Source organism: Cinclus cinclus, chromosome 1 (assembly GCF_963662255.1).
Source record: "Cinclus cinclus chromosome 1, bCinCin1.1, whole genome shotgun sequence".
NCBI classification, from domain to species: domain Eukaryota; kingdom Metazoa; phylum Chordata; class Aves; order Passeriformes; family Cinclidae; genus Cinclus; species Cinclus cinclus.
The window spans coordinates 148108638-148122883 of record NC_085046.1 but is presented as its reverse complement, the minus strand read 5'-3'; the positions used below and the strand labels follow the sequence as shown (position 1 = coordinate 148122883).

General features: G+C 37.8%; 1 protein-coding gene across 3 annotated transcripts in view; it reads left to right on the top strand.

The window, feature by feature from the left end:
- The window catches only part of SLC45A4 (solute carrier family 45 member 4), a 61662-nt gene that overhangs the window by 22061 nt on the left and 25355 nt on the right, over positions 1 to 14246 (top strand). For all 3 annotated transcript variants that reach the window (XM_062492238.1, XM_062492221.1, XM_062492230.1), the window contains exon 2: positions 2921 to 3542. In XM_062492238.1, the coding sequence (XP_062348222.1) occupies positions 3299 to 3542 (244 nt within the window). In that variant the 5' untranslated portion in view covers positions 2921 to 3298. The remainder of the gene's footprint in view (positions 1 to 2920; positions 3543 to 14246) is intronic.

Genomic DNA, 14246 nt, shown 5'->3' with positions numbered 1-14246 from the left:
ATGGCCAAAGGTCAGAGTAAAATATGTGCAATTAAGGTGACAAAGTGCCTGTCTCATCAGTGTCCTCCTCCCATAAACACTCAGCAAGATCAGAACTATTTCTGCATCTTAAGTTCTCTTCACATCCAACCTGTGTACAATGCCCAATGGGAATCTCTACCCATGGATGAAATTCTTCATTCTACTAGTTTATTTGTTGTTAATTATGAAAATGCCCTTGAAAACCAGCCATGAAAAGCAACTACTGCTGGATGTGGACATCAGAATTCTGCATTGGTATTCTAATCCAGATTCTCATCAGGTGCCACTTACTTTGGAGTTCTTTGCTGTATAAAACCCTCTGTTACAGTTAACTTCCATCAGGTAAATGAAATGTATCTCCCTCTTTGAGAAGAAAGCATGCCACTATTCAAACTTGCCAAAATAAAAATTAATTTTGAAAAAGCAATAGCAGAATATATATCAGTCTAAAATGAGCATGAACACAACTGAGTAGGGCTTAGGAAAGAACTGAAGACCTTTCTGAGAGGTTCTTGTTATTCTCTGGCTCTTGTATTAGACATGCACTTGGAGTCAGATGAAAATGCTGCAGGAAGTCTAGCGTTATGTTTACCACAAAATTGACATAATGGAACAGTAATTCTGTTCTTTTAGATAAAAACTGTCCATTGTGCCTCCTCCTATTGCACTTGAACACTATAACTGATTTTTCTGGCAAGTTTAAAATATGCTGTTCTCATCTGTATCAATTACAGCTTCAAAGTCTACCTCCATCTGCCACGCATTATTCCTGGCTCTTAAATTATCTGATCACTCCCCATCATCTTCCACTTCAGAAATAACTTTTTCAGTCATCCCTTAAGAGCCTTGCTCAAATGGGCTAAATCTCAGATATCCTCTTTTGTCCTGCCTCTTTATGTTCCTGGTGTGGTGTCATCCTCCTTGCCATGTGCAGGCTGCCCCAGTGCATCACAGAATATTCTGGAGTGATGAACTGCCTTCCTTTGAGTGCCTCACCCTGGACCTGCATATGGAAGGAGGTGTTTAGGGAGAGGGAATTAAATCCTTCACAGAAGGAGAAATTAGGCATGAGAAAACAGCAGAGACTTTAAAGCCAGATTGTGCAGGAGAGTCAATCTATGTCCCCTAGTCTGTAATACAACATACATGTTCTGCAGATTTTTGGATTACAAGAGCTAATGTATACTTTCAAATTCTGCTGAATGTCATGATGCCTGAGTCTGCCAGCAGTTAAACATTTTATGACTAGTCTGTAATTAAAATAATTGCTCCTACTCCAGAACATGTATTTTGTAGGCTTTACTCACTCAAAACTTGTTATGTAAGGTGGATGTGTTTTTTTAATACACAGAGTACTTTACATTTATGATGAACTTTTTACATCTTAATTTCTGTTAATACTGAGTGGGTACAGAAATGCTTTCCAAGTTCTTTTTGTTAGGAGCTATTTCATGCTTATACAAAAAAACTTGAACTTAAAACTTGGTTTATAGAACTAGTTCAGGAAGTTATTTTAACTTTCTCATGGAATTTAAAGGTTTGTCCAGCTCAAAATAAAAGTTTAGTATTAGTTTGTTGTTGAGGTGATCAAATGTGAGAATTCCAGTAATCTTGGGGAGCCTGGAAGAAGAAAAGATGTGGACCAAAAAAGATGCTTTTGAATGGAAGAACAAAATATATGCAATAAACATTGGAGGAGGAGGACATCAGCAGGGGAGAGAGTGCTCAAGATCGTGTTCTCATGATGCACGTTTAGTAGAAGTGTCTCAGGTCACACTGGGACACAGCTGCTCTTGTGATGTGCTTTAAAAACCAAACGTGGCATCTGTTTCCTAAGGCTTCGTTTTAGGCTCGCCACTTAATCTGGTGTGTGCTCAAGCCCACCAAAAGTTTTTGTTGCCACAACTGAAGAGATAGAGAATTGCAGGATGGAGACTTCTACTGAGGCCAGTTTTGCTGCCAGAGCCAGCATTTCATGGAACCATACTCCCTGAGGGGTTTTGTCCTGGGGTCACAGCTTAGTCACCCTGTGTGCAGAGGTGTAAATATGCATCCTTCTAATAACAGACTTTATGTAATCTGACTTTTCATAAGATGCTTTGTTTTGTTCTTAGTGCTTAAACACATTTTGATTGGCATGGTGCAGTATTTGTACATCTGCTTAGATTTTGTCTATAGCACAAAGGAGGGGAAGGTGCAGAAGTAGCTTGTTTTACCTGGTTAGAATATATTTTAATAATTTTAATGTGTAAGATAGCGTACCATTATGCTTTCATAAATTTCAGCAGCCTCACAGGATGTGGGAGTAAGATGCTCTGGTCTTGTGTACAGAAAGAAGATGAATTCATATGCTGTGTATGTCTTCATTAAAGTTTAATCAATCCTTAGTTATATTCATAATGGCTTATTTTGCTCATGCTTCCTTGAGAAATATCTTCAATATGAAATGGTGTGATAGTTACTGCAAAGTAAATTGCAACTTCTAAAAGTCTAAATGGAGATGTCTGTGTGATGGTAATTGATGAATCATCTTCCTGGCATAGAACTGGAATATCCTATGCTGTTTCTGAAATGCAACCTGCTTTAAATTTCCCAGAATTTTATTCTTGTGCTCGGTGTTCTGAGGTCTTGGACAAGTACCCTGACATTCTTCTGTGGCTTTGTGTAGGACCATAAACCAGAGGAACTGGAGTACAGTAAAGCATCATTTAAATACAAGGCACAACTGCTTTTCAATGGCAAGTGCAGAGGTAGGAGGGAACGTGGAATAAAGGACCCTACACTAGGCAAGGACAATGGAAAGCATGAAGCAGGAAATTGGTTATATGGTTAAGGGGGGGGGGACACAATATCCTGACAAATCCTATTGAAATTTTTAAATGCTTGCTTTTTGTTGCAGATTAATCAGCCACTCGATGGGGATTAACAGTGGAACACCTCTTTGTGTCGCCTTTCCACCTCTGTGTAGCACGAATAACAACTTCAGCACTTCTTCAATAATAATTATGAAATTGGTATTAACTGAATGGCAATTATGGATTTTTAACTCTAACTCACAGTAAACCAGCAAGCCATATGTTGAAATTCCTACCAAATAGCTTTTCATTCTTAATGTCTCATATCTATACAAGAAATTGCAAGATACCTGTTTGTACAAGAGGAATATAAGCATTACTTGCCTGAGGAACAGAAGCTGAAAGAGAAGACACCCTGACTTGTTTGTGGAGTTATGGTAGTATTATTTATATAGCTATAACAAATATATATATATATTTTTATGGTAATGAAAATGGCTCCTCAGAATGCTGACTCGGAATCTATGCAAGTTCAAGATCTACCTGTGGCACAGCTTCAGAAACCAGAAAACAAGGAGAATGAAAGTAGGGAGGAGACCATTAGTGAAGGATCCATAGACCGGATACCAATACGCCTGTGGGTGATGCATGGTGCAGTAATGTTTGGCAGGGAATTTTGCTATGCCATGGAGACAGCTTTGGTAACACCTGTATTGTTACAAATTGGTAAGTAATTCTCATTTCTGTGAGTTGAAGCTTTCTATGTATTTTAACATTGATTGAAGCCAGGCAAAGAGGGAAGATGCATCCGCGAGCTAAAGACACATAAGGTAAAAAGGATTTTGGTTTTTTCCTTAGTGTCTGTAGCACAGATTCAACTGGGTGAGCATGTTTAAATGGGAAGGATTTCTACATGCATTCATCTTCTGTCTGATACTGCTTCCCTCTGTAAAAAATGTAACCTGATTTAATTCTAAAATGCTCTATTACAAGGTAAGGGTCCTAGAAACTAGAAACAATATTAGGCTATAAAGGATTGCAGTGAAGCATTTTGTTTTTTAATTTATGCAGAAATGCTTCAGGTTACAGTACTTTAGAATATCTAAAAAGATGATCTGTTTTTTCCAGTGAACTACTGCATTGTTTCTAACCACTAGAGAGTCTTGTTTTGTGTGATTAATCTGCAGTTTATAGCATGTGAATAAACTATGAATATAATATACAAAGCATATACAAACTAATATACAAACAAAATGCAAACTATAGCATATGAATAAACTATGAAGCCAATAGCCTTAGATGATAAGGGGGAAGAGTGGTAGTGTTTAGAATGGGATAGTCAGTGTTAAATTTCATGGTGAGTACTGTCATTAGGTTTTAAATAAACTGTTCACATTATTAAGACTGTCTGATATTACCTTTATCAAATACAATAACTTGTCAATTATATATCAGAAAATATTACATGACATGGAATGGAAATGACAGACTGAGTGGAGAGTAAACCAGCCATGTGTGTGCACTATATATGCACTCAACCTACTAAACAATAACATTCAATTAATACTATTTACAACATTTTTTAAAAATGTCCAGGTTAGCATCTTGAATGAAACACATGGAGGTGTTTTGTTTGTTTGACACCAGAAAAAGGCATTTTATATTCAACTTGTGAGCATGAGTCCTTTCATGCGGTCTTCCTGGAGTTAAAAATGTATTTTCATATAAAATTGCTGGTTGGTTTATTTTGAGTGAATGGAGTGAATAATCAGTGCAGTTGGTGCCATGGGAGATGCTGATGAGTTAAGCTTCTGTTTTCCTAAAATTTTAATATTCCGAGCTCATCAGATGGTCTTCATGGATCTATTGTTTGCATAGTTAAAACAGATTCTAAAAAGCTCCAAAAAAGCTTTTGTGATCAACCTGACTTTCTAAATAAAACACATGCATCTTCATCTAGGAATGTTTGTAATGTTTGTAGCTTCTTCTGAGGTTTTGCCTTTTGGGTAAGTTGAGATTTAGAGACTTCAGTGTCTTGTACTGGCAGCATTGATTCAGTAACTGTCTACCATAAGCTCAAAAACTTGCATCCTGCTTTGTGTGGAGATGATCCCTGGTTTTGTAAGTGATGTGTACATTTTTGTTTGCTTTGTTTGTGCTGGCATTTGGATCATTAAAATGTATGGCTGGCTAAGCTGATTTTACCTTACCATAGAGTAAGGTCAGACAGTATAAATAAACTATCCTCTGAATTACTGACCCCTTTTCCAGTTTACATTTCTTTTGTGAGCTTTTCTAGATGTTTCCTCCAGATAGTTGAGAAATATCTCTTCCCTTCCTTCCCTAACTCCCATGATCAAAATAACATTGGGATTTGGGGAAGGGAAGAAGAGGGCTCCCACTTGTAGAAACACTGCAAATCGACAAAGCACTGTCAAAGTCTGTGGGGATGCCAGCAATGGTGTTCCAAGCTGCAGAAATAAGAAATGGAGGTAGCAGTAGCAAATGTCAGTGCTTTGGGAGCTAATTGAAATCTTTCTGCTTGGCTCCTGTGCTCTCAGCAGGGCTAAAAACAATGTTGAATTCACTGAAGGGTTAAGTTATTCACGGGTGACTTATCTGGCCTCTTTGTTAATTACCTCTTACATGGTTCTGTTTACCTTTATCAACCTCAACATCTGTCTGCCTCAGCATGAACTGTATTTATTCCTCACTGGAGGGGTTTGCAATATAGATGTCGAACTGATGTAATGTTCCCTTTGCTTCTTGTTTTGGTAAAAGCAAAAATCAGTTTCTGTGAGATTAAATTGGCTCGAGAAACTATATTTGAGAATTGGCACCTGGGGAAGTGTGGTGACTCAACCAATTTTGCTTATAATACACTGAAGCATAAGAAGCGTTTTGGGTATCCAAGAAAGATTACAGAGTGTGTTGAATATTAACAATTAACAGTGTGTGCTTATGCTTTTCTGTACCTAGGGAAACTTTGGTCACTGAAATAATCTGGGATTCTTATCAGACACCACCATGAAAACCTTAGGCACTCTAGTATGGTGTGACACATTTTCTACTTGCAAGTATTTGGCTTTCTTTGCAGTTTGAGTATCCTGGATCAGAGGTGTAGTTATGATTTGGCAGATAACCAACCTGTCCTACTTGTTCTGTAATCCAAGAGATTTTTATCAGTTGATGGAGATGGTCCCTTTCCAGTTCAGTGGTGGTTGAACTCATTGTGTTTGTTTCCTGAAGTTCTGACATCTTAACAAGAGAACTTGAAAGCATCAATGAGAGCTGTTTGTCTCAATGCATACTGTGAATTGGAAGGGTGCAGAAGCACCCAAGTTACTGCACTCCTAGTGAAAGAAGTTCTGATTTCTGACTTTAATCATTGTCTTTATTGCTATAATTGATGGTACATTGCTGTGTCAGAAATGCAGCTACAAATCTGTAACAGCATTATAGTCATAACTGGGCTTTAGTAGCCTAGCAACAAGTACAAGCCAAATATATAAGGGTTTTTTTTTATTGCATGCAGCTTGCTCTTTGGTTTCTTAGTATCTGCAGTTTAAGAATTCAAAATGAAGTGGTGAACTTGTTAGGAATTCAAGCAATGTAAAAATGTGCCAAATGTAAGAATTCCAGTTGGAGTACTGATGAAATTATATTAGCTGACACTTGCAGAAGTTACACTCTCCTAAAATCTCCACTAACCTTTTTGGGACCTGTTCAATAAGCAGTTTCTCCCAGCCAGCATTAAATTTTACCAGAAAGTAAGCTTTCAGCACCTTCAGAACTTGTTCATGAGTGCAGGGATTTTGGGAAACTGAGTGATTTGTGTTATTCTTTGAGTGTTAACACTGCTGTTTGCTTCTCCTGCACATAAACTGCAAATTCCATAGGAACAGGATGAGGCCTTTGTCTTCTGAAACATCTGGTACTTAATGCTGCTTGTCTGTGAGAGGGAATTAAAATCCCTGCTATTGTTTATAAATGACAGTGTCTTTTCTTCCATCATTAAATTTGGCTTCTAAGGATTAAGTCTCTAAAATCATCTGCAGTTCATAAGTTCATGGAAGATTTGGATACATTATAAAATTATTTTGCACAGGATTTTGCTTGAATAAAAGCAAAAGGAGGAGAAATCAAAGCCTGGTGTGGTGTGAACTTGGATAAACTGCTTTTTGAAGAAATTTGTTCAGTGAAATCACAATACTTGTGTTAATAACACTTTTAAACCATTAATAAATACGTAACTTGATAGTTTCAGATTATTTCTGCTTTAATTCAAACAAAATTTTGGTTTTAATACAAGATGTAAATCCTTTTAGTGCTTCTGAAATGTGGTTTCCATGCACCTGTTTCATTAGGACTATGGGGAAAAAAAAAATCTGTATTTTGTGGCTTGGGGTGGCTGCTACGTTCAGCATGAAAAACTCACTGTCTGACTAATGAGTAGTGGTAGCTGTAAACATGAAATTTCACATTTTATATTTATTATGATAAAAGCCGTGTCAAGCTTTTACTGTTGCTTCAAAGACTCTTTCAATGCTATTGAGTTTTTATGACTAGTTAATAGGCACAAAAGTGACTGTCAGCAAGAGAGCTGTTCCTCATTCCCCTGCATAAATTAAATATATTACACTAGTGCTCTTTAAAAGTATCTCTGTACATTTACATAGTTTCATAAGGAAATACAAGGAAAATGAGTTTACATGTGCTGCCTACCTTCATAATGTAACTTAAATTTAGGGATGTTTGTCTGGTATGCAGGAATAGTTGTGTTTTTTATGCATTTCATATTGGAGTGCTTCTCTGTGATGGCATCACTTTGTTTTACTGTGAGAGTTAATGGATTCTTGCAGAAAACATTGGCTAGTCGAGCATTAAATATTGAAGTTGGTCATTTTAAGCTTAAACCTGAGCATTAGTGTTGTTTTTAGGCAATAACACCGAGGACTAGAATTTCTGGAAATTGAGTATTTCACTGCTAATTATTAGATTTTACTAAAATGAAAGGCTGAGCTACACGGAGCAGAATACCACAGATTGTTTTTGTTTGGAATTTATTTCTCTCACTACATCCTTTCCAATCAGCAAAATGCTGTAGTTGCTCCAGTTTTATATATGTAGGAAAGCTGTTCAGGGGTTTAGGCTATTAGTTTACAGCTATAGCATTTAAATATAATAGCTAAAAAAAAATTGTGATCATCTAGCCTTCAAAATTCATCCAGCCTAAAGCTTAGCAGACTGTGCTTAAAGGGTCTTGAAATATAGTTCGTGTGAAATTGCCAGTATGGAAAAAGTGTGTTAAGCAATAATTCAAACTGCTGATTTTGAGAAATCTCTGTGGTAGCTGAGAGGTCATTATGCAGAAGAGGTTGGATATTCCAGAGTGAACTCTTTTAGTTTGCAGTAGTGACTCTCCCCATTGAAATGTAGTGTTGATACCTGCCTGAAAAGAATGCTTGTATGTAAGGGGAGATTATGGAGATGTATTTAGAAACCAAGCATGAAATGTTACAGATGAATTAGCTTCTAGGTCTGTTTTTTCAAAGGAATTAAGGTATCAATTGCTGACTTAATTCACTGTGGAAATGGATAGCTTTCCTAAGGCTAAGCCTGAGATCAAAGGAAATCTAAAAACCTGAAAGATCTCTTGGGGAAGAAGGGAGCAAAGGGCTGGATGGGCTGTTAGAGGCTGCCTATAATTTAAGTGAAAAATAGCTGAGTGGCTGGAAAGCCTCTTGCAGATGGAGGAAGCTCTTCAACATAAAGCAGCACTGAGTCTATTTCAGCTCAGCTTGAGTAGTTGAGTTTATTCCTCATCTCTGCCAGAGGTTACATTAAGGTTATATATTTTTAACTGCCTTTCTGCAAAGCTTCATCTTCCATTTCAGCTGTGTCCTACCTTACCTTGTCTTACCAGGAGGAAACTGAGGTGCTGTAACCAGTCCTTTGACTCCCAGAGTTAAATTCCTGTTCAGTCCAGCTGCAGGAATGCGTTCCTGTTCAACCTGTGCTCCCAGGCATGGCTGCATTTGATGCTGTGAGTGAATTGCAGGATCTGAATTTCTCTCTGGAAGAATTAATGGCTTGAGAGCTTGCCTGTCCCAAGAGAGTGCTGTAACACAGCTAACCTGAGGGCAAGAACTGAATATACAGTGGATCAAAAAAACCTGGAATAATAAACAATTAAATGTGTTTTTCAGCCTTGTTAGCTTTAGAGTTCGTCTGTTAAGATCACGTAACATTTTTATTCAGATCTCATGTGGTGGAATGTATAAGACTGCAAATGCTGTGCCTGATGCTTATGTTAATTGCTCTCTAAAACCTCCCCACCTATCTTTTTTTACTTATGGAGTAATTTTATGCCCACTAAGGGGTTGTGTGAGACTAATTTTACTGTACTGTTTTTAAACTAACAAGCAAGTCAGGCTTTCATATCATGTATCACTCTTACATAAAATATCTTTTGACCTCAAAGCAATAGCAGCACAGATTTTGAAAACAGATAGCCCTCAGTGGAAAGTTGGGTTAAAGATATATTTAAAGCCCTTTTAAAAGAAAGATGCTATGGAACTGTTAAGATTTTTAATCCTGGGGGCAGTTAGGAACATGTGCTTTATTTCCTTATGAAGGAAAATGCCATGCGGTTTGGCAGTTGTGCAATATCTGTTCCTTACAGCATTTTTTTATATCAATGTTCTGTTTTTCTTTAAGTAACACTGAATCTGGCCTTCAGAGGCACCACTGATAACACATGGCAGATTTTCAGCTGGGTAATGTGAGGATTCCTGCTGGCTCTAGGGTCCTACAGACTGTGAGTTTGGATGAAAAGCCTTTCTAGGAGGGGAAGTTTAGTGCAAATGGCTTCAGAGGCTTCTCCCATAGCATGAAATGTTTCCTATTGCTACTTCTCAGTAGGTAACTTTTTTTTTTTAAGATTCATACTTACTATGGTGCTGTTTTTTCCCGTGCCAAATCTTTAGCAGAATTCCTTGAGTTTTTAATTTTTTTTTTCCCCCAGCATAAAAGAGTGTTCATAGGAAAAACTGTTGGGTGAACAGTCTTTTAATCGTCAGAAGTTTTCATTTTAAGTTTGTGTGGTCTGAGGTTAGAGGAAGTAACCAGTATATGACACAAGAAATATGAACAGGTCTGAAAGCAGTGGGCTGAGAGAAGCAGCACAGTGCAGGGTAAAGCAAACTGTGTAAATGCAGGCTGTCAGTGAAGGATGGAGGTTTAAAAGCAATTTTTGATTTCTTTGTCACCTGATTTCAAATACTTTTTTTCTGCAACAATAGACACTTTAGTCTGTGATTTGTCAGAAGACCTTGAAACCTCAAAAAATAATCACTCTAAGAAGGAAATGTACATCTCTAGCCTTATGTAGCTGCTTCTTCCTAGCTGTAAATATTTCTTGTCCAGCATGCTGCCTACCTTTTATCTGGAGTAGCCAAGGATTAGGAGAGGCTAAGCTGTTTGGCATGACTTAGGTGTACTTTGAGATTTCTGTTCCCCTTCTTTCCCAAATTCCTTTTCTCCTGCCCAAAGAGCTAGTAAAGCCCAGAAATAAGGACTCATAACTGCTAGAAGCTAATGGTGGTAAACTGGGTAGGAGACCATATTAAACTAAAGCTTTTTTAAATTTAATTTTAATTTTCATATCAGCCAATAGCATTAAATTATTTTTTCAGTCTATTATAAACAGGGTTTTTACATTTCTCTTATCACTGGGTCCCCAAATTGACTTGAAATTCTTTTTTCTCACATATACCTGACCCACCTTGTTGTGACACTCAAGGCAAACCTTTCTGCTGCTTTCAAGGTCAGCTCTAGAGTAGAAGTGGGCACACATGGGAATAAAGGAACTGCAGGATCCCTGGATTTTTACTAAGGTTTTCTTTTGAGTAGTGGGGTAAAGATGAGAGACATAGGGACAGACTTTGGACTCCTGGAAATGCTCTAAAATTGAATGGTTTTAAACACATATTTACTCAACATCTTTCTTAGCCTAAACCCTTCCACTTAATCTGCTTTCCGCCCACAAGCCCAACATCTCTTTATACTTCTATCTAGACACCCTCATCTGGAGCAGGATGTCAGGAGAAGCCTTGAATGTACATGCATGAGTTTTTCTGCTCAGAAATTGAGTTTGACCCTCAGCTCTGACTGAGAGGTAACTTTGCCGTAGCAATAACAGGTGAAACACGATAGTGCTTTCATGCTCCTCATTACAAAGTAATTGCTACCAGGGCAATTTCCCAGCAGGCAATTGCTAATTCTTTACTGTAAAAAGAAACCTTTCAGCTCTTGGATGGGGCTCTGGTGTCATAGACTTGCAGATGCAGTACTGAGATTTGGATGCCCAGCATTGGAACTGGCAACCCCACAGTTTACTTCAGTGGGTTTCTGTTGAATGTGGACTGTGAGACAGGTTATGAAAAGGGAATAGCTGGGAACTCCTTAGCGAACAGGAGTCTTACTTTTCAAGGAAATAGAATTAAAGCCACTTTAGAAATGAAAAGTGTCAGCAGGCCAACTCATGTAATGTTTTAATGTGGGATTGTCAGAGCTGCAACCCCTTGAGCTCTGTTCCCCTCAGTCTCCTGTGTGTTTGTTGCAAGAGTATTAGTTGTGAAAGAAATTTCTCTGGGACCCCATTTAATCATCCTATTTTCACCAAACAATAGTTGAAGAACTTGCAGATGTACTTCCTGCAGGCTACTTGGCAAGAAATTATTGGAAATGTTTTGTGCTACTGATTCAATTTGATAATAAAAGTCCATTTAACTAAATAGGGAAAATCTGTTATGGATTATGTCTGCATTGGTTTGGAGAAATCTCCTATAGCTCTTGTAACTCCATAAACATCTTCTTCTCTCTGAAGTCTTGAGTAGCTGGGCACAGAGCAGAACAAATGCAGATTTTTCAAAAAATAGATTAACCCAACTCTGTTAACATGTGGTGATCTTCAGTTGGAGCCTCCAGGGGAATTTATTTTGCAGTGTAGTAGATGCAGGGTATGTAAACTGAAGAATTTAAATCTGAGTTTCTGTTCTTTTTAGGGAATGGTGACTGCTGGGCTGCAGTTTTTTACAGCAAAGTTAAGTGCCATCTTTCCAGGCTTTTGGGAGTGTTCCATGTGAGGAGAGAACTTCCACACTCAGCTCAAAAATGTCTTAACACACTTCCAGAGCAAGAATACTTTTCTCTGGGTCTGTTCTTGGTATCAGCTTTGTCTCTGGCAGGCGTCCCATCATGAGGCAGTGCAATTGCTTTTATTATGCCAGTAAATTTTGTATAACTTCTGCACAGATCATCTTCACCTTGAATTTTGATCCTCCCCTGAATCCCAGTGTCTGTTTTTTCTTGCTCAAGTGATAATCTGAGCTGGATCATTTTCGATGTGTTCTCTATTGGCTGTATAAAAACACAAATTTCCTGCTTTTATCAGTTGTGCTGTTTTGTAAACAATGGTCTTTCAATAATTCAGTCTCTCAGAAGTGTCTCAGAATTGACCTTCCCCCACCCCCAAGTATAATCTGCAAATTCCAAAAATATCCTTTAAATGAGATCTTGATCTGAAAGTGTTTTAATACGTCATACAAAAGTTATATCTGGACACTTTTGGAAAGTAAAGTATTTCATTGGAGAATAGAGATCAAGTTCATGCCCTTAAGAGTTCATGTAGGTGGCAGGAAAATAAATATTAAATTACATATTCTAAAATTAGTATTAAACTTGGGCATGCTAGGAAGAATCTTCATTAATTTCAACCAAAGTGTCTTGAGTATTCAGTTAAATGGTTGTTTACTGGGGTTAATTAGTTGTAGTGGAGACAGTTGTGGTATTCATTATGTTTTCTTTGCCTGATTTGGAAAGTCAGAGTCAGTGTCCTACCAAGCCAGACATTTTCTGGCAAGGAAGAGTCATTACAGGCATACCTGCTGTCTTATATGGACTGCATCAGGTGACTTCAAAATGATTGTTTATCATACTCAGCTGCAATTTAAACAATTTATGCAGCAATTGGATGTCACTGAAATATTTGATCTGCTGTTTTCTTCCAAGCTGCAGCAGAAAAGAGCAGATGCAATGTGCTTTGCTCTTTTTTTCTCCCCTTAAGTCATTATTCTGCAAAACATTCAACAAATAAATTTCTGGTTGCTAGACTTTGGTGTCATTTTATCACCTCTAGTGGTTCTGCACTACATGTGCTCTTTTAGAAAAAAATGTTTGAGTATGCTTGCTATTAATGCCTTTATAACATAGAATCATAGAATGGCTTGGGCTGCAAGGAACCTTCAAGACCATCCAGTTCCACCCCCATGCCTTGGGCAGGGAACCTTCCACTAGACCAGACTGCTCAGTGCTCTGTCCAACCTGGCCTTGGACACTTCCAGGGATGGGGCAGCCACAGCTTCTCTGGGCAGTCTGTGCCAGGGCCTCACAGGGTGGAATTTCTTCACCAATATCCAATCTAAACCGACCATCTAACACAAAGCAAATAATGCTTACTTAATAGTGACCTTAAATAAGAGCAGAAGGAAACTGTCATCTGTATGAAGTTAAAGCAGAAGTTAAATTCTTTTCTTTCCTTTCCATTACAACCAATAGAAGTATGCCAAAAACAGTTTTCAGGCCCAAACTGGCTGACATCTCAGAGGTCATGGCTGGACCTGTAGTGAGCAGCGGTGTTGACACCACTTCCTCAATGGCTGGGTCCCCCAATATAGACTCACTGTTTAACAGTGGAAAAGCTCAAGAAGTGCATGGGGGAAACCTTTAGGATATTTGAGGATGGCAAGAGAAAAAAAGATTATGTAATCAGTTAAAAGGCTGAGGGTGGTTCTTTCTCTGTAAGTTAATTAAGCAGTAGTCTACCAAGTGCTCCCCCTTCTCTGAGGTAGTCAAAGTCGTGCGTCATGAATTTTGTGCCAGGGACTCCATCAGTTTGGAGAGCAGTCAGCATGTGCCAGAGGTTGTGAAGATAATTGGAGAGGAAGGTTATTTTTCTGCACTGTGTTTTCCTACACTGTTGATGTGGCAAATGTGTTTAAAATAAGTTTTCAAATGTTTTTAAGCTGTAACCTTCAGGAGAGGAGTTTTGTACAACTTTGTTAGGTATGAAAGGATTTCCAAATCTTGCAAATTATTTGGGTTTGAGTCTTAAAAATTACTCAGCTTCTTTGTTGGATGACTGAATGATGCTGTGTTGCTACATCTGTAATTAATTTACATATAACTTGAATATATGTATAAATAACATATATGTAACATATATAATAATATATACATGTGTATATAATACATAACTTGTTCCATTCTTTTATAACTTTAATTGGTAAGAATAATTACATGCAGAGTGATATAAAAGAAAACTGGTTTTCACAATATGATAAAAATACTTGTCTGGTTGTTGGAATA